At 41.8% G+C, this 19,499-nt stretch overlaps 1 protein-coding gene across 1 annotated transcript; it reads left to right on the forward strand.

Moving 5' to 3' along the window:
* The first annotated feature begins 280 nt into the window (after window positions 1-280).
* On the forward strand, window positions 281-15,578 carry LOC123052958 (sister chromatid cohesion protein SCC2). Its single transcript, XM_044476331.1, has 28 exons — window positions 281-737; window positions 838-968; window positions 4,570-4,706; window positions 4,796-4,895; window positions 4,984-5,234; window positions 5,324-5,434; window positions 5,518-5,629; window positions 6,108-6,201; window positions 6,299-6,485; window positions 6,571-7,002; window positions 7,160-7,686; window positions 7,757-7,964; window positions 8,033-8,083; window positions 8,173-8,331; window positions 8,423-8,587; window positions 9,073-9,372; window positions 9,476-9,628; window positions 10,752-10,921; window positions 12,015-12,120; window positions 12,743-12,904; window positions 13,086-13,190; window positions 13,264-13,497; window positions 13,577-13,710; window positions 13,787-14,041; window positions 14,125-14,467; window positions 14,587-14,679; window positions 14,758-14,883; window positions 14,971-15,578. The coding sequence occupies exons 1-28, from the start codon at window positions 484-486 to the stop codon at window positions 15,250-15,252; spliced, it is 5,382 nt and encodes a 1,793-aa protein (XP_044332266.1). The 5' UTR covers window positions 281-483; the 3' UTR covers window positions 15,253-15,578.
* The last annotated feature ends 3,921 nt before the right edge of the window (window positions 15,579-19,499 follow it).

Genomic DNA, 19,499 nt, shown 5'->3' on the forward strand with positions numbered 1-19,499 from the left:
ACAATCCTATCCGTTTGGCCGACCCGAACACATGCGTTTTTGTTCGTATAAAGTAGTCTCAAAACCCGTATCACGTGACACATGGGTAAGCCATCCAAACAATTAAGAAAAAAACATCTCGAAACCCACGACAAAAAAGCTTTTGAATTTGTTTGGGCCCACCCAACCCAATCCAACCCATCAAAACATTTCTTTACTGTGCCTACCACCCCACCACATCTATGTTACTGCCGTCTTGACTTGAATGGTTGGCTGCTTCCATCCTTTCCCCGCAAGATTGGTCGTCGGAGCCCTCTCTCCGGTCCGGCCACCCCACCGTAACTTCCTAATTTGCAGCACCGCCCAACTACTAAACGCTTAGCTAAGCAACTACACAAAATCCCCTTTCCGTCCGAGTAAGCGACGCGCCCTCCAAGTCCTTGCTCGCTGGGAGCCTCTCCCGTTCGAAATCGATCTAGGGTTTCGCCCGCCTGCCCGCCGGCCATGGACCTTCCGGCCGGCGCCGGCGACGGCGACGGGAGGGAGCCTGGGAGGGCCGGCTTCGAGCGCGCCTGCCGCCTGCCCAACACCGTCCACTCCGAGATCGCCGCCGCTCTGCCGCTCCCCACCCTCCCCGCTACGCTCGGCACGGACCTCCACGACCACGACGAGCCCCTCGCCGAGCCCGACCGCCCCGACATGATCATGCAGGCGGCTGCCATCGCCCGCATACTCGCCAGCACCGACATCTCCCACCTGTTAGTCACCCTTCCCTCCCCTTCCCTTCTCGCTCGCTCGCTCGCTGCTCCCGCCGGGAATTTCGCCCCACTCAGTTCCATTTTCATGTAAACATCGCAGGGGCTTCACGGAAGCCGATCACGTCGCGGTGGATCCCAGCGAGTGCTCCTTGCTCTGGAGGGAGGTGCTCAAGCACAACCCCGACGCCTTCAAGTTCAAGCCCCGCACTCCCCAACCTCCTCCTTCGCAAGGTAAACGCAGCCTTCCTTAGGCCGCTCCGGCTAGCTAGCTACCCATGTAACACAATGCTCGTTATGTTTCCGCCCATTGAAATGGACAGGGTACTTGTCTGGACTCTTCAGGTTACTAGCTTCTGTGGTTGACTTGATAGCTACTGTACTAGCTTACCAGCTTCAACTCTCGAACTCCTGTATGAACAGTACTTCGATATCACTTTACTTGGACTGGACTTATATGCTGTTGTATCTCTATCATGCTGCCCGAGCGCTGGTGTGAATTTTCATGGTAGGTAGCATCGTGGTTGCTTGTGTTGGAGTTGCTGCTCTGGTAGATGTCAAATTTCTTGAGCAAGCTCAGTTTCGTGCCATGGAATTTCGTTGGAAAAAATAACTGCTATGCCACGCCATTCCACTATTTGGTAAACCTAGTGTGGTGTATCATTTTGTTTTTCGTATGTAATGTAGCTAAGCAGAGCAGAATTTAGTGGCTTTCGAGTCCATACTGAACAGAATTTAGTCAGAAGCCATTTCTTGTAACGCTAGGAGTTGAAATGTCAGTGGTTCCTTGTCGGGGACAGGGTTTCCGAATGTCACAGTGCTGAGCTTCTGTTTAGCCCCTTGATGATGTATGGTCGTTAATAAGGTGATGCAGTACAGAATTTGCTGCTTCCTCATCTTTCTTATTGGACATGTCTCTATATCAGTACCTCAAATACTTATAGTTCCATGAATTAACTGGCACGGTAGACAGCGCTTTGACCTAATATTGCCTGAACATTTTCGAATGTGGACTATGGTGTCTGATTTGCAGGGCTTGGTGAAATAGTATCCAGTGGTCCATATTATTTTGGCAGTGGCCCATATAATATAAATAGTTCTCTTCACGATAAATCAAGCCACTCAAGTCCTAGCTTAAGTATTAGTGGTAGTTCCACCACTCCACTGTTGCACTTAGCCGCCTTGACACGCTCATGTGTTGGCATTGCTCACTTATTCAGTATGCAGTGGGTTTCCTTCCTGGAACAGAACTAATTCAAAGGCTGCCCTGTTCATTTATCTAACTTAGTGCATATGCAGGTAAGTTCTATTGTTTAAAACCTTTATTTTTTGTTATTTTGATGCATATATGACCTATACCTAGCACTACTGCTATAAAATATGTCTGTTTCTTTCTAACAGTTTTTGAACTGTCTAGAAGGCAACATGCTGGAATTCTGGAAATATACACCGACAAGTGGAATGAACACTAATTTAAGCTATATTTTAACTATACACACACACACACACACACAGTAATGCTATTCATCACCCAGGGTGTTGAATAAGTTTTTTTACACCCAAGGTTTACTTACGTCATTACATTTTGTATACGTATAATTACGTTCATATTGATTAACTACACAAAAATCGGTATAAGAAAGTAAGATATGAGTCATAAAACCACAAAATATACATTTATATGTATATGTTATACTATATTTTACATTCGTAATTTTACGTCAACGTAAAATATCCTTTTCGACCGGCATACATTTTCTTACCTTCTCTTTTCACTTCCGATGTAAGACAAAATTTACAGGACGTAAAAAGGTTATTCTTCATCCTGGGTATGAATAGTCTGACTATATATGTTTCAATTAATGGTTGGCATTAGCTGGTACCTAGCTCTTTGGACTTGTTTAAACGATGTCTTTTGATGGCTTGGATAGTAACTGAAGTCCCCAGATTAGGCCTCAGTAGACTAATGGTAGCACAAGTGGAGAGATCAATTTTTGCTCAACCATTTGATGCCCGCTTTGCTCTTGCCTTCCTCAAATTTATGCACAAACATTACACTTCACGGCTTCTGTCATCTGACCACGGCAGCACCACACAGCTCCATGCTCCATTCTATGTTGGCTCCATTTCTACTCTCTCTTTGTGCAGAAGCTCTGGCCAGTGGCCATCACCAGTTTTCGACTAATTATCGTCTCCTTTTTAGTGAGTTTTTCCAGTTGTTGCCCGGGCGTTAGTCACCTATCTTTCATAGATACTTAGGTTGCGGCAACTTGTTAAAACTATGGTTATTAATTCAGGCTCTATGAAGCTTTTGATAGATAATATTGTTAAGGAGTATTAGTATTCGTCTAGGAGTTCGTATTAGTCTACATTTCTTTCCTTGTACCCCAAGTACACATATATATGCCCCGTGCAATAGAGGTAAGTTGCATCCATAACAAAGGCACAAAAGGAGCAGCCTATTTTCTAGATTAATATGGTAATGTTGCAGTCACTCTTTTAAATCTATTTCAGCATCTTTGTTTGCTGCTCAAAATGGGAATGCAGCATCAGCATTTTGGCCTGCTATGTCACGTCCTGTCAATGGGGATCCCAAATAGTTGACCATTTGCAAATAGAGTTACAGCCTCGAGTTATAATCAAGTAGCATGACCAAATAGGCCTTTACCGGCTTAATGTGCCATTTATGGTTTATTTATCATATCCTCAGAACAATTCTAGTCCTTCTATTACTGTACCAGCAGATACAAAAATAGTATACCGAGAACCATCTAGGTTCTAAAGTTCCTACTTTGCCTTGTGAGCGTTTGCTGTAGTGTGTCTGATAAATGTTTGAGCATGGCAAATTCCACGTGGCAACAGCAGGATGTCTATATGGAGCCAATTCATTATAGGCTAGTAGGTTTTCAATGCAAATGTTTATACATATGCACTAAAAATATTTTATGCTCCAGCTACTCACCTTCTATTTCAGCAGTCCTCCTGAACCTTAGCGCAGCGGTAAAGCTGTTGCCTTGTGACCATGAGGTCACAGGTTCGAGTCCTGGAAACAGCCTCTTGCAGAAATGTAGGGAAAGGCTGCATACAAAAGACCCAAAGTGGTTGGACCCTTCCCTGGACCCTGCGCCAGCGGGAGCTAAGTACACCGGGCTGCCCTTTTTAGTCCTCCTGCGTGATTCTTGTCTTCGGGAAACACGCAAATAATATAATCTAACTAGTATACTCAGATCATCGAGTTTGCAGAAAAGAAAAAAGAAAGCTAATTAATAATTATTATCCAGAGTTGAACCCGAGAATTACGTTGGTGGTTCCTGACCAGGGTTCGATTCCCGAGCAGTTGGGGTGAAGAAGCTCTTTTTAAAGTAAATGGTTGATTCTTTTTGGAAATTTGCTTTCTGTTAATAACGTCGATGGTACATGGCTCTATAGAAGTTGATAGATTGGATGGTGTGCTATTGTTGTAAGTTATTTTTGGGCACTTCTATGTGAACTGTTCCTGGTGCATCACATGCGAACTGTGAAGTAGAAAATTTCTAGTTTTCTTCATTTTGTCTCTTCTTATACTGGCAATATTATAGGAGTACTAATTTGCTAGTTTGGCCCTCAGTATTGTCATGTCAACTTAAAAACATTTTTAGTGCAGTGCTAATGTATATACTCTGCTTGTTCTACCCCGGTGCAACTTCTGTTGAACCTAACATTCAAGCCCACAATTTATTGTCCTAACAAAAAAATGTAGCTTACATATGGATTTTTAATGTGTTGCATATTATTTCTATATTAAGCTTTCTTGTCTCACTATGTAATTCCGTGTTACGTTGGTCAAGTTTTTCAGGTCTGCTTGATGGTCAGGAATATCATAATCGAGAACGCGAGAAGCAATTCGAGGATCTTGCACCTAATCTGACTAAAGCACGGAAGGATCATCCATTTCCTCCAGATGACACCAGCTCACACCGAGAGGATCTTCATGTATGTTAGATACCAATGGTTTTGCGTCTTACCAATGTTCAGTTCCTTGTGACCACTTTGTCTTTGTGCTAACATGCTTTCTGTTGCAGAATGAACTCTCACCAGATTCAGTTGCTTCAAGGAAACCGAAAGTGAGGAAGAAAGATAATTCTGCTTCAAGTTCTGGCCCCAGCATTCCTAGTAGTCAAGGTTTATTTTTTTAATTCATGTATGTCCCATCTTCCTCTTGTTTTACTTCAAACATTCAGCTGATTCGAGTCTGGATTATGTATTCTAGAAGTCATTGCCAACTTCCGTGAGCTGGTGGAGGACTTCTGTGGAAAAGCAGAAATCCCTGATAATGCAGATGGTGATGATTGGCTATCAATTGCACTGAATGATGTGAAGGTTCTTGTAAATGAAATTACATATGTTCGATCAAAGGGGATGTTGCATGAGATTCCCATGGATACGCTTACTTGTCTCTTACATGTGATAGACCGGCAGATCCGGTGTTCTCAAGGATTGTCAGTAGACGTGAAAGAAAATGTGAGCTATTCACTATAGCCCTTCCCTCCGTATTCTTTGAATAAAAGATGCTGCATATTGTAGTCTGACTAGTGCTTGGGTGACTTCAGCCTGATGCTGCAGATGCTGAACACTCAGTCTTCTCTGCTTTGGAGTCCATTCATGCGGCATTAGCAATCATGACCAACCCTGATATGCCAAAGCAGCTGTATCGAGAAGAGGTTCACACATTCTGAATTCCTTCCTATCTTGTTATGAATCATATTGTTGAGGTTTCTGACTATAAGAACTTTGGTTGAATCAGCTTATTGAGCGAATTATTGATTTCTCAAGACATCAGATAATGGATTGTATGGCTGCAAGTAACCCAACCTTCCGAGCTCTCTACAAGCCAGCTGGAAATGTCACTAATGATGGTAGTTGTTATACCATCTTTTGAACATTGAAAAATACACAATTCTACATGCACTTGTGGAGTTCTGCAAGTATCATCGTTGGCTTTTCATGGTTCTGCACTCACATTTCTCTAAGTTGGATATATACATCCATGTTCTTGGGGAGTCGGGGCATATATCGTACCTTGTCATTTTCTTCAAAACAAGATTGTTTAATTTTGGCGAAAATTTATTATCCCTGCTTACGTGTATGTACTAATTTAGTGCTTCATGGTGACCATTTGGTGGTTATTGAACTTTTTTTTGTAGAAAATGGAAGCCTACCATGATTAAATTATGTGTTTACACCACAGATTAGCATTTAATACCCGCATGTACTAATTTAGTGCTTTAGTTGTGGTGACCATTTGGTGGTTACTAAACTTATATGTCATGATTAAATTATGTGTGTACATCACAGATTATAGCATTTAATAAATTCTCTTTTGGTCAAATCTAGGAGATGAAGATGAAGACGACATGGAAAATGGACCAGCTAGCAAAAAGAGGCGCACTGCTTCTAATTTAAGTGCGAGGAAATCTTCTGCTAACAAGTATGTGATTAATCTATGCTTGATTTTTCCCTTCTCTAGTTTTTTATGAAGTGTTTGTGGGGAACTAATACAGTTCAGTTGTCCTTTTCTTTGTCAGAGTTTCTGCTTCTATATATTCTGCTGTGCAGAAACTATGCTTGATATTGGGCTTTCTTAAAGAACTCCTCACAACGGTGCGCTTATCAGATAGTTGTATCCTGCAGTTAGCAAAAACCTGCTTTACTACATTCTTGGTGGACAATATGCAGCTTTTACAATTGAAGGCGATCGGTGTTATTTGCATGGTAGCTCTTTGCTTATTGACTCACAATTTCCCACCCTTTCAGTTGTCCAAATAATTTCGTTCCTTACCTTTCAACTCTTGCACAGGTTTTTTCATCATACACACAACACAGGAGTTACTTGGTTGATGAAACACTTAATCTTGTCCGCAAGTTACAGTTCTCAAAAAATGCTATTAGAACTTACCATCTGGCTGACGAAGAACAAAAGCAAATCCAGATGATAACAGCCCTCCTAGTTCACTTGGTTCAGTTCAGTGCAAATGTTCCTGATAGCTTAAAGGGAACAGTAAATTGGAGCACTATCATTGATGCCTCAGTCGATGCTAATTATCCAATTAACTGCCATGAAGCAGCAACGGAGGCTTGTTGCCTTTTCTGGACCAATGTGCTTCAACGTTTCACTGCTGCTAAATCTCAAGATGTGCCAGAAGCCAAAGGGATTATAGAAAATCTTGTTCAGGACTTGCTAACAGTACTAAACTTGCCCGAGTATCCAGCTGCTGCCCCTATACTTGAGGTAAACTGTACACTGACAGTGCTATTGTTGAGATAGTAAATGTCGTTTATGGGCTGCTTTAGCATTAATGCATTTTTGTAATCAAAACTCACAATTGGAATATTCTAGTTCAAGTAGTCAATTTCATAATGCCTACAAGTACTATTCTTATGTATAGGTTCTCTGTGTGTTGCTGCTTCAAAATGCTGGATTGAAATCAAAGGACACTTCTGCTCGCTGCTTTGCTATTGATCTTCTTGGTGGTATTGCATCAAGATTGAAGCGTGATTCTGTCATCTGTAGCAAGGAGAAGCTTTGGATACTGCAAGAGCTCACTGATGCAGAGAATGATAGCTCAAAAATCTTGAAAAATAAATGTTGTGTTTGTCTTGGTGGAAGAGGTATAAATATGGCATGTGATGTATGTGGGAGATGTTTCCATCCAGATTGTATGGGGGCTGGCAGTCAGGAAAACTTACAGCGTGATTCTGTTTGCCCCTTATGCTTTTGCAAGCAACAGCTCAGTGTGCTACAGTCATACTATGAGCTAGAAAATAAAGAAAAGGGCAAAAGAGCATCTACCGCACATAAGAAAAAAACTGCTATACCTGATGAGGTGACAGCAGTGGATACTGTTCAACAAATACTTTTGAATTATCTCCAGGAAGCTGGGCCACAAGATGATGGGAACCTGTTTTCTAGATGGTATGTAGTGTGATACCTTTGTTTTTGTTGTCCAAACGTCACTGGAAATTGATTCCCATTTTGTATGCAGGTTCTATCTCTGCATGTGGTACAAAGAAGACATATCTTCTCAGGAGAAGATTATCTACTATCTTGCCAGATTGAAATCTAAGGAGATTCTGCGAGATTCTGGAAGTGGCTTGGCATTATCCAGAGACTGGGCTAAGAAAATTTGCTTGGCACTTGGCCAGAAGAACTCGTTCTCTCGGGGTTTCGACAAAATTCTTTCCCTCCTTTTGGTATGTATTGCTTCTCGATGTTTGATTTTAATTAGATGTTGCGGCATTAATACCCAATGTTTTATCAGGCTAGCTTGAGGGAAAATTCTCCTGTGATAAGAGCAAAGGCCTTAAGAGCGGTGAGTATACACAAACTTTTAAAACTATATATGATGTACATCATTTTCATTTGGATGTTAGACATCACTAGTTAGCTTTAATTCTGTAGGTCAGCAGTATAGTTGAAGCCGATCCTGAGGTATTAGGTGACAAACGTGTCCAATCTGCTGTTGAAGGAAGGTTTTGTGATTCAGCTATTTCTGTTCGTGAAGCTGCACTTGAGCTTGTTGGAAGACATATTGCTTCACACCCTGATGTGGGTCTTAAGGTTGGTGGATTTATGAAGTTATGAGTTATGACATGTTCTTGGGTGCTGTTATTGCTTTTCTGCAACTAACCTTTTATCTTTCCATTAACAGTATATTGAAAAAGTCGCTGAACGAATAAAGGACACTGGAGTAAGTGTTCGCAAACGTGCGATCAAAATTATCCGTGATCTTTGTGCTTCAAATCCGAATGCGGATACAAGTCATGCCTTTGTGGAGATTATTTCGCGTGTTAATGACGAGGAATCAAGTGTACAGGTAAGTTTATGTACGAAACCATTGACTGGTGCTCCTGAGTCATGGCAGCACGTTATGATACCAGAGTTGATATTGTACTATAGATGTTCCGTTTATTGGTGTTTTCATACTTCAGTGAGATGTATGTTGGTGCATGAGCTGAAACAATCTTCTGTATACCAAAAGAAAGTAGTGGCAGATAGCTAGTCCCTCTTACATGTGAAATTTCCGTACATTTGCAAAATCGAAATCATCCTCACCAGGAAAATTGTATATTTATTACATAAAGTAAATGACTGGAATTCTGTACACATGAAATCTCTCTTGCAAAATGTCTTTTATTGTGTCCTTAACAATGATGTCTTTAAAAGTAAATCTGATATTAGAGGTTAAGCATGTGACACAAAAAGTGCTATGCAACATCTTTGAACCTGCAAGCTTTGAGTTCCTTTTCATGTCCATGTTAGTTAATTTTGAACATATATATCTTCATTTTTCCTCTGTAGGATCTTGTATGCAAAACATTTTATGAGCTGTGGTTCGATGAACCATCTGGGAGTCATAAACACTTGGTTGCTGATGGTAGTTCAGTTCCTATGGAGATCGCAACAAAGACAGAGCAAATTGTTGACATGTTGAGAAAGATGCCCAATCATCAACCCCTTATTACCATTATAAAACGCAGTTTGACTCTCGAGTTCCTCCCGCAGTCAAGTAAGGCTGCAGGCATTAACTCATCCATGATGACATCGCTCCGGAAACGATGTGAATTGATATGCAGGCGCTTATTGGAAAGGATATTGCAGGTATTTGTCTGACATTTTTTTTGCACTATTTGTCTGACATTTTTTTTGCACTAGCTAGATCTTGCATAATTGAGTTTGGTTCTTAATCATGTTTGTTGTCAAGGTTGAGGAGGGAGCTGATAATGAGACCAAAATCCACACGCTTCCTTATGTTCTTGTCTTGCAAGCATTTTGTATCGTGGATCCCACCCTCTGCACTCCAGTTACCGATCCCTCTCAGTTTGTTGTGACACTTCAACCATATCTTAAGAATAAGGTGAGCGTGGGTTTCCTTCTCTTGAACTATGTGCCGTCTCCTGTAAAAGTAATTTGTGCTTATTACATGAACTTATAGCACATTTCGGGTAGCATTAAGAAAAAAAAGTTGAGATTTCTGGCTATGTTTGTCATGTCCTCACAAAGGAGTGCTGGGTGGTGACATCTGAAGTGGGATACGTTTTTGTTAGAAAGATGGGGTTATACATTATAGACTGAGATGCTGAAAAGTAGATGGGAGAAAGAACAATTCGTTGTTTTTGCTTAATACGGTAGCTTATGTCTCTTCTTTTATGGATGTTAGCCTAACAATTTATCTCTAATACGAAGGGAGGAATCTAATCTAAACTACTGGCTAACTTATAGATGATGAAATATCACAACCGAACTATTCTTATTCCAGTCTGTTGCAGCCCTCTTATGTCACTTGCATGGGGATCAGGCGTGCACATGACCATGAGGTTTTATGATTTTTGACTGTTGGATCTGGAAGCCATCGATATTTCTTACCATAGCTTTGGACCTGAAAGCCATGTTACCAGTTTAACAACTGTAGCTCATTTTTTTTTGTGCCAAAATTGGCCAAAACAGGGGCAACCAAAACATTGCTAGCCAATTTTTTGTTGGGGTTGCCTTGGGCTCAAATGAAACACACCCTATATTTTAGCTCCTCACATGCTATTGTGATGCATGGGTTATTCCTGCCTGTTCTTTCTGATGGCCAGGGTTCACCCATGCTCTGTTGCTGCACAAATGCACATGCCTTCCGAATTGTATTTTTGTTTCACGTTCCCCTACTAGTTGTGCTGCAGACATGAGCTGTAGAGCATAAATGTCTATATTGGCAAGTTGTAATGTCACATGTAACAGCCTAATATAACTTTACTGAAAATGGTAGAGCCTTGGTTTTGATTATGCTTCTTAAAATGATATTGTTGTTCATGTGAGCAAGTAATAATTTATACATTGTGAGTTTGAATGTCTTTTTCTACTAGAAACAAGAAGATTCTCAAGTTTTTCCTTTCATTTTCTTACCATGATGAAATTCCGAGATATATCTTTTGCGGAAGTGAATGTAAAGGGCTATGTGAATACATTACAGTCTGCCTCTTCTGTATCTGCAGGTCGACAGTAAATCAACTGCCCAGTTACTTGAAAGTATAATTTTTGTGATTGATGCTGTTATTCCACTCATACGGAAGCCACCACAAACTGTGGTTGAGGAACTCGAGCAGGACCTGAAGCAGATGATAGTTCGCCACTCTTTTTTGACTGTTGTACATGCCTGTATCAAGTAATTTTATTCGTTCCATTGCTTTTAGTTTTTTTATCAGGAACTTTGACAGTGTCTACCTTACATCGTTTCATCTTGCAACTGCCACATCATTACTCTCCATTTCTAAATAGAACAGAAATGGACTGGTACCATACTTATCCTGGCAAAACCATATCCGATACCCATTTACAAAAAAATTGGGTTATACTCCCTCCGTTTCTAAATATAAGTCTTTTTAGACATTTCAAATGGACTACAACATACAGATGTATGTAGACATATTTTAGAGTATAGATTCACTCATTTTGCTCCGTATGTAGTCACTTGTTGGATTGTCTAAAGACTTATATTTGGGAACGGAGGGAGTAGTTTTTATAGCCATGGAAAATTAAATATGATGTTTAGCTAAATTTGTATAAATATATAAAAAGCGAATAAAGACGCAGATCTGACTGTCGTAAATATCCCAAAGTTCAAATAAATTTTTATGGGCGTGGCTCTGGGCCCTACAGCCTGGCAGTAGCTGTAAAATGGCGATTGGATTAGTTAGTAGGAAACTAGGAACAAATCAAATGAAGTTAGAGTTCTATCCGGTAGGAAAGATATTTTTTTGGTTATCAATTTAAAGACGGAGATAAGCTTTGTTAGGAAATTACAGATAGAGGTTTGGGTCTTGCGGAGCAAGTCAGTTGTCCTATATATAGTTCTTTGATCAAGCAATGACAATTTAGAAGTTAAACTAAGCCTCAGAGCCTGTCTTCCATGGGCAAGTCAGTGTTCAGACTCTTAACCTACTCAAGTTACACTGTTGTGAATCAACAAAGGTTAATAACATTTACTTATCTCCCTTGTCATGGTTAAGCACTCACAAAATGCTGTAGTCTGTACCTTTTTCAAGTATGAATAATTACACATAATATCTAGAAGTGAAGTAATCCATACCTTTTCCATCTATGCATCATCACAATCTGCATCTTGGGTATTATCTAATGAAAATCTGACATTAGATGCAATACTGCAAATCTCATTTAATTCTTGCATGAATAGTTGAGCTTGCTTGCTTTTCTGTGGATCATGTTTACTTATCTCTATTGCTCATTTTCATGAACAGGTGTCTTTCTGCCCTTAGCAATGCAGCAGGCAGAGGTCCGAGGTTGTTGGAGTACCTCGTTAACCTTTTCTACAAGCATCTGTCAGGTCCTAATTCGGATGGTCAGGTATTGTACGATTACCTGATTGATTGAGTGAACTGCAATCTGAAATGTACTATGCATGCTACATTTGAATCTTATATTGTTCTCTTCATTTACATCCTTTCATCCTTTCTAGTGCCCTGTATGTCTCAAAGTCAAAACAGATTTACATCATAACATGTAACACCATATAAGCTTCTCTTTATGATAACTCTACTTATTTGCATTTCCATTGTTGGTGAATTGCATAGAAATATTCTATGCAAGCATAGTTTAGGATGGGTTTGATGGAGTGGTGAAGTACTCACTTGTGCCAAGAGGTCCTAGATTCGACGCAGCCTCTCTGCATTGCGCTGTGCAGGGGTAAGTAGGCTTGCCTCGTATAATCCTCCCCAGAACCCACTTGGTGTGGGAGCTTCTAGAAATATAGTTTATGACATTCTTTTGGAAGTAGTTTTGAGCAATTGGCATAGTTGTATGGTGTTATGTGGCAGTAATTTGATGAACATGTGATTATTGAGTACATTTGCATATGTTGCTTGCTTTTACCTACTTTATTTTACTTGCAATATCATGTAGGTTGGTGCTTTTTTACAATTATCATGTAGCTTAGTTATAGCTGACAGTTTGCCTTGTTGAAACTCAGGTGTTGGGTCGATCATTATTCTGTCTCGGCCTGCTCCTTAGATATGGTTATAAACTGTTGGCAGCATCGGAAAACCAACTTGATTTTCCAAAGATTCTTGAATTGCTCAAGAGAAGGTATCTCCGCAGGGATGATTTCAGCTTGAAGGTTCGAGCTATGCAGGTGTGTGTGCTCAGCATTATTACACTCAATATTTGACTTGATGATACTCGTAGCTAGAAACATGCAACGACTCAAGTAACTTAACCTGTCTATTTGACTGTCGCTTTAGTTCTTTAGGGTGCTTGGATATTTTTATATGAAATTTTCCTTATTAAATGACAATTTTCATGTGTGCATGCAGGCTTTGGGATACATACTTATTGCAAAGCCTGATTTTATGCTACAGAAAGATATTTTGAATCTGATAGAGGCATCGCTATCTTCTGATGTCGATTATAGGTTAAAGGTATAGACATTTTCCTGTAATGGGTTCTGCTCCGCGTAGCTTTTTCTGTATATAATTGGACCTACTTGTCCAGATTCAAGGATTGCAAAACCTTTATGAGTATCTCCGTGATGCGGAAAGCCAACTCACGGCTGACAGTACTGGCAAGCCTACTGTACCCTATGCAACTAATGGTGGGAGTGAAGTGCCTGTTGCTGCTGGAGCGGGAGACACCAACATCTGTGGTGGTATTATCCAGTTGTATTGGAATTCTATTCTTGAGAGATCCTTGGATATGAACGATCAAGTTCGCCATGCTGCACTAAAGGTGAATTAGTTCAACTAATTTCCGCACTTTCCTGCTTTTCATTTTAGAGTAGAAAACTGTGATTTTTTTTTTTTTGCAGATTGTTGAAATTGTTCTTCGCCAGGGTTTAGTTCATCCAATTACTTGTGTTCCACACCTTATAGCACTTGAAACTGACCCTGTGGAGGGGAACTCAAAGTTGGCTCATCATTTGCTGATGAACATGAATGAAAAGTACGATGATTCAACTTCTCATTTCTCCATTTCTTTATTGGATAAAATGATCTGACCTATTGGCGTTATTTTGCAGGTATCCTTCATTTTTTGAAAGCCGCTTAGGTGATGGCCTACAAATGTCGTTCAGATTCTTCGAGACCATAGTCAGCAACCATAACGTGGTGGCAACCAACATGAAATCAAATCCGATTGCATTTGTTAAACCTGGCATATCCAGAATATATCGTCTTATCCGTGCAAATCGAAATTCAAGAAACAAATTTGTACACTCAATAGTCCGCAAATTTATATCTGACAGCCGGAGTTACCCCACAATTGGTTTTCTTGTGTAAGTTATTTAGTTATGTGCCTGTTGATCCTCTTATTCTTAAAATTTGGTATCTGACTCTCCAAGTTGTGTGAATATTTCAGTTACTGTGTAGAAGTTCTTGCATCTCTCCCTTTCACATCTCCTGATGAACCACTTTACTTGGTCTATGATATAAACCGAGTTATTCAAATTAGAGCCGGAGCAATCGAGGCTAATTTGAAGAATTGGACTTCCATGGATCAGCAGCAAGATGTGGTGGGTCAGCAAGATGTGGTGGGTCAGCAAGATATTGTGGGTCAGCAAGATGTGGTGGGTCAGCAATATATGGTGGATAATGTTATGCATGAACCTGGGGGATATCCTGACCAAAATCTGGCAGATAGTCCTCAAAAGATGCTTAATAATTCATGCAGCACGTCAGATGTCGACATGGCCAAACTTCAGGTGAGCTTGATATGTTTTGGGTTGAGGGATTTTGGTAGAATATAACTGATGCGGAGATGGTTGCAATCCTTGCATGTTTGCATCTCATCTTCTTCAACTAAATAGGCCTTTGTTTTCAGGAAGATTGCCATGATGCGATAGCTCTGCAGCTCCTTCTCAAACTGAAGAGACATTTGAAAATGGTCTACAGTTTAACTGATGCTCGCTGTCAGGTGTGTGTTTTCCCTTGTTTGGAAATCAGTCCTCGGAAGACACGTTGCATGACAGATTTATTTCCAATTTCAATACAGGCATTTTCTCTGAAGGATCCACCAAAACCTGGTGAAGCAATCTCCAAGCAGAATATCCCGCTTAACATTAACAACACTAACATCAGTTTGCCGAGCTGCCTGCAGGATGTAGCACTCGTGTACCAGGTAGCATTTCTGAAAATGTAATTGCATTGGGCCTGGGCTTGATGATCCTACAACTCTTTAACATCTGATGGGACTTGTGATGCACAGGATTTCAAGACATTGCTGCGAGAAGATTCCATGGACTACGTACTGTATACTTCTGCCACGGTCCAGAAGAAGCGTCTGACTCCAAGAAGTTCGTCGAAAGTTAGAAGGCCAGTGGCTGTTACAAGAGGACGTGGTGGTGGTCGTGGTCGTGGTGGTCGTGGCGGCGGTGATGATGATGATGACACTGATGATGATGACTGGACTGGCGGGCCGAGGGTGCTAGAGTTCGGCGCTCAGGCAGTGACTGGTGGCCGAGTAACGAGACAAAGGGTCCAAGTATGACTGGTGATTGGTGCTCTGTACATTGTAGGGAAGTTTATAGGTGACTGACACGCAGGGGACATAGGTCATCGTTTAGGGCTCATACCATCACTGATACCATCACTATTCGGTAGTGGTAGTCGAGATTCTAGTATATAGAAGCAGAAAGGGAAGGGAGATAGCTTTACCTACTTAGAGCCATTAACTTGGAGAACTCCTTTTCTTGCTGTGCCCATTTTATTGTATTTTTGTATTTTTGTGCTGGGCTTTTGCAAAACTTCAAACAGGTTGTGCTCCATGTCTAATTCAATGGAAAAAGATAGATAGAAAGGATCTCATTTGCTTTCCGGGTTGGTCATTGTACCAATAATGTGTACTACTCCCTTCGTTCCTTTGTATAAGGTGTATCTTTTTTTGAAAGTCAAATGAGTGCATGTTTGATCGACTTTTTAGAAAAATATATCGATATCCACAATATGAAATTTATATCATTTGATCAATCATGAAAAATAGTTTTATATTTTATCTATTAGGTATTGTAGTTATTGTTATTTTATGCTATAATTTTGGTCAAACATTTAAATGGTTGACTTGCATGGAAACCAATACATCTTATATTCTGAAATGGAGGAAGTAAATCAGTAAACTTTCTAGTTTTGAACTAAATCAAACTTCTTACTCTGAAAAGCCCATAGAAAGATACATGTAACATCTACTACAACACTAAGTTAGTTTTATTAAATTCACCATAAACCTTAAGTAATTTTTTACCTACTATGCATATTTTTGAAGGAAGGGTGAGCTGGATCAGGTAACAACGCTCATACAATCACGCTCGAACGAGGCTGAAGCGTAGGAAGGCACCGACTCGGTGGGATAACCCACTGGACTCACGCTTGCATGATTGTGCTAGACTATGGGCTATGTCATGGTTTTTTTTTTGGGTATGTCATGGGTGTGTTTGGTTGTTCGCGCCCACTTCAAACAGGTCCACCAAGGCCCCGCTTGGAATGCAGTTTTTCTGCCACCCTTGTAATAGTTTACACATGTATTATACTAGCCTCCAACCAAATACATTCCGCAGGGTGGCATTTTCAATCCGGTTTAAATCTGTGCTTGGCTGCGAGTTTCAATCCACTTGTAAAATGCATGTCGCCCAGGTTGCAACACGAGACTTTCCAAGCGGGGCTTAATAGAGGAGGTCGTTTGGAGGAGTGATTCGCCGTCACGGCGGCCAACGTCGCCATCGCGGCTAGGAGCAAGTCATCGTCGCCGTCGCGGCCAGGAGCGAGTCACGGTTGTCGGCGCACCTAACCCCGTCGTGGCCAACGTCTTCGGTGCCTCACCACGTTGCCGTCGCTTCACCCCCTCGTGGACACCGGCGCCAATGCCTCCCGGTGGCGCAACCTCAATCTAAGCCTCGAGCAAGAGGCGAGGTGGGGAAAAAGGATGGGCGCTGGTCTGTATCGAATACCAGCCTAATACGGGTGTAAGCGTGAAAACCGGTGTAAAATTTACAGCCCAAAAACGCCCATCTGTTTTTATTTGACATGGGTATATTTTACAGATGTATTGGGCCCCAAAACGAGGAACCAAGGGGGGCCTAAGTGCAAAAGTAGCCTTTTGATGCATTGACATGTAGACACATGATGTGTTGGCCTGTAGACACACGATACTGAAAGCAGATATCCTGGTACCGCCTCTGTCTCGTCCGCCTTGTCTCTGGCACTGGCAGGCCGTCGCCGCTGTCTCCCATGATGGTAAGCATCTGTACAACCACCCTCCATCCCTTCACTTTTAAGTTGTTGGGTGAGGTGTGTGGTTGATTTTGCCGTTACTTACCGCAACATTGATTTCACTAGGACAAACAAATGAAGATTACCATTCAGGCATCACATTCATAGCTGTAATTCATGCTTGGCTCCTATGGTGATATACTCCAATGTTTCTTTGAGATAGGGAGATGATGACGAATCTAAACTACATCTTACAACCGTAACGATGTAAAAACCATGAACATGCTTCGAATGAGGAGAGCCCACTTTGTTAAGCTTGTGAAGACATGTAGGGAGAGGGAGTTGCTAAAAGATAACATCCACACTGTTGGGGAACGTAGTAATTTCAAAAAATTCCTACGCACACACAGGATCATGGTGATGCATAGCAACGAAAGGGGAGAGTGTGTCCACGTACCCTCGTAGACCGAAAGCAGAAGCGTTAGCACAACGCGGTTGATGTAGTCGTACGTCTTCACGATCCGATCGATCAAGTACCGAACGCACGGCACCTCTGAGTTCTGCACACGTTCAACTCGATGACGTCCCTCGAACTCCGATCCAGCCGAGCTTTGAGGGAGAGTTCCGTCAGCACGACGGTATGGTGACGATGATGATGTTCTACCGACACAGGACTTCGCCTAAGCACCGCTACGATATTATCTAGGTGGACTATGGTGGAGAGGGGCGCCGCACACGGCTAAAAGATCCAAGAGATCAATTGTCGTGTCTATGGGGTGCCCCTCTCCTCCGTATATAAAGGGGGGAGGAGGAGAGGGCCGGCCTAGGGGAGAGGCGCGCCCAAGGGGGGGCAATCCTACTCCAAGTAGGTTTGCCCCCCCCTTTCCTATTCCAAGTAGGAGAAGGGGGAAGGAGGAGGTGGAGAGAAGGAAGGAGAAGGGGGGTCGCCGCCCCCTTCCCTTTCCCAATTCAGATTTGGGCAAGGGGGGCCGCGCGCCACCTCCTGGCCTCCCTCTCTCCTTTCCACTAAGGCTCATAAGGCCCAATAGCTTCGGGGGGGGGGGGGGTTCCGGTAACCCCTGGTACTCCGATAAATGTCCGAAACCTCCCCAATATATCGATCTTTACGTCTCGACCATTTCGAGACTCCTCGTCCTGTCCGTGATCACATCTGGGACTCCGAACTACCTTCGGTACATCAAAACTCATAAACTCGTAATATAACCGTCATCGAACTTTAAGCGTGCGGACCCTACGGGTTCGAGAACTATGTAGACATGACCGAGACACGTCTCCGGTCAATAACCAATAGCGGAACTTGGATGCTCATATTGGCTCCCACATATTCTACGAAGATCTTTATCGGTCAAACCGCATAACAACATACGTCGTTCCCTTTGTCATCGGTATGTTACATGCCCGAGATTCGATCGTCGGTATCTCAATACCTAGTTCAATCTCGTTACCGGCAAGTCTCTTTACTCGTTCCGTAATACATCATCCCGCAACTAACTCATTAGTTGCAATGCTTAAGTGATGTGCATTACCGAGTGGGCCCAGAGATACCTCTCCGACAATCGGAGTGCCAAATCCTAATCTCGAAATACGCCAACCCAACAAGTACCTTCGGAGACACATGTAGAGCACATTTATAATCACCCAGTTACGTTGTGACGTTTGGTAGCACACAAAGTGTTCCTCCGGTAAATGGGAGTTGCATAATCTCATAGTCATAGGAACATGCATAAGTCATGAAGAAAGCAATAGCAACATAGTAAACGATCAAGTGCTAAGCTAACGGAATGGGTCAAGTCAATCACATCATTCTCCTAATGATGTGATCCCGTTAATCAAATGACAACTCTTTGTCTATGGCTAGGAAACATAACCATCTTTGATCAACGAGCTAGTCAAGTAGAGGCATACTAGTGACACTCTGTTTGTCTATGTATTCACACATGTATCATGTTTCCGGTTAATACAATTGTAGCATGAAAAATAAACATTTATCATGATATAAGGAAATAAATAATAACTTTATCATTGCCTCTAGGGCATATTTCCTTCACACACCTCCGTGGAAGAGCAAATAACAATGTTCCTTCATATTGTAGGTCATAACTAGAGGTTCAGAGTGAATCACAACACATTCAGGAGATCCAATGAGATAACTGATACGTCTCCAACGTATCTATAATTTTTGATTGTTCCATGCTATTATATATTCTGTTTTGGATGTTTAATGGGCTTATTTATACACTTTTATATTATTTTTGGGACTAACCTATTAACCCAAGGCCCAGTGCAAATTGCTGTTTTTGCCTATTTCAGTGTTTCGCAGAAAAGGAATATCAAACGGAGTCCAAACGGAATGAATCCTTCGGGAGCGTGATTTTTGGAACAAACGTGATCCAGAGGACTTGGAGTGGACGTCAAGAAACGAACGAGGAGGCCACGAGGCAGGGAGGCGCGCCCCCCACCCTCGTGGGCCCCTCGTAGCTCCACCGACCTACTTCTTCCTCCTATATATAC

Source organism: Triticum aestivum, chromosome 2D (assembly GCF_018294505.1).
Source record: "Triticum aestivum cultivar Chinese Spring chromosome 2D, IWGSC CS RefSeq v2.1, whole genome shotgun sequence".
NCBI lineage: Eukaryota > Viridiplantae > Streptophyta > Magnoliopsida > Poales > Poaceae > Triticum > Triticum aestivum.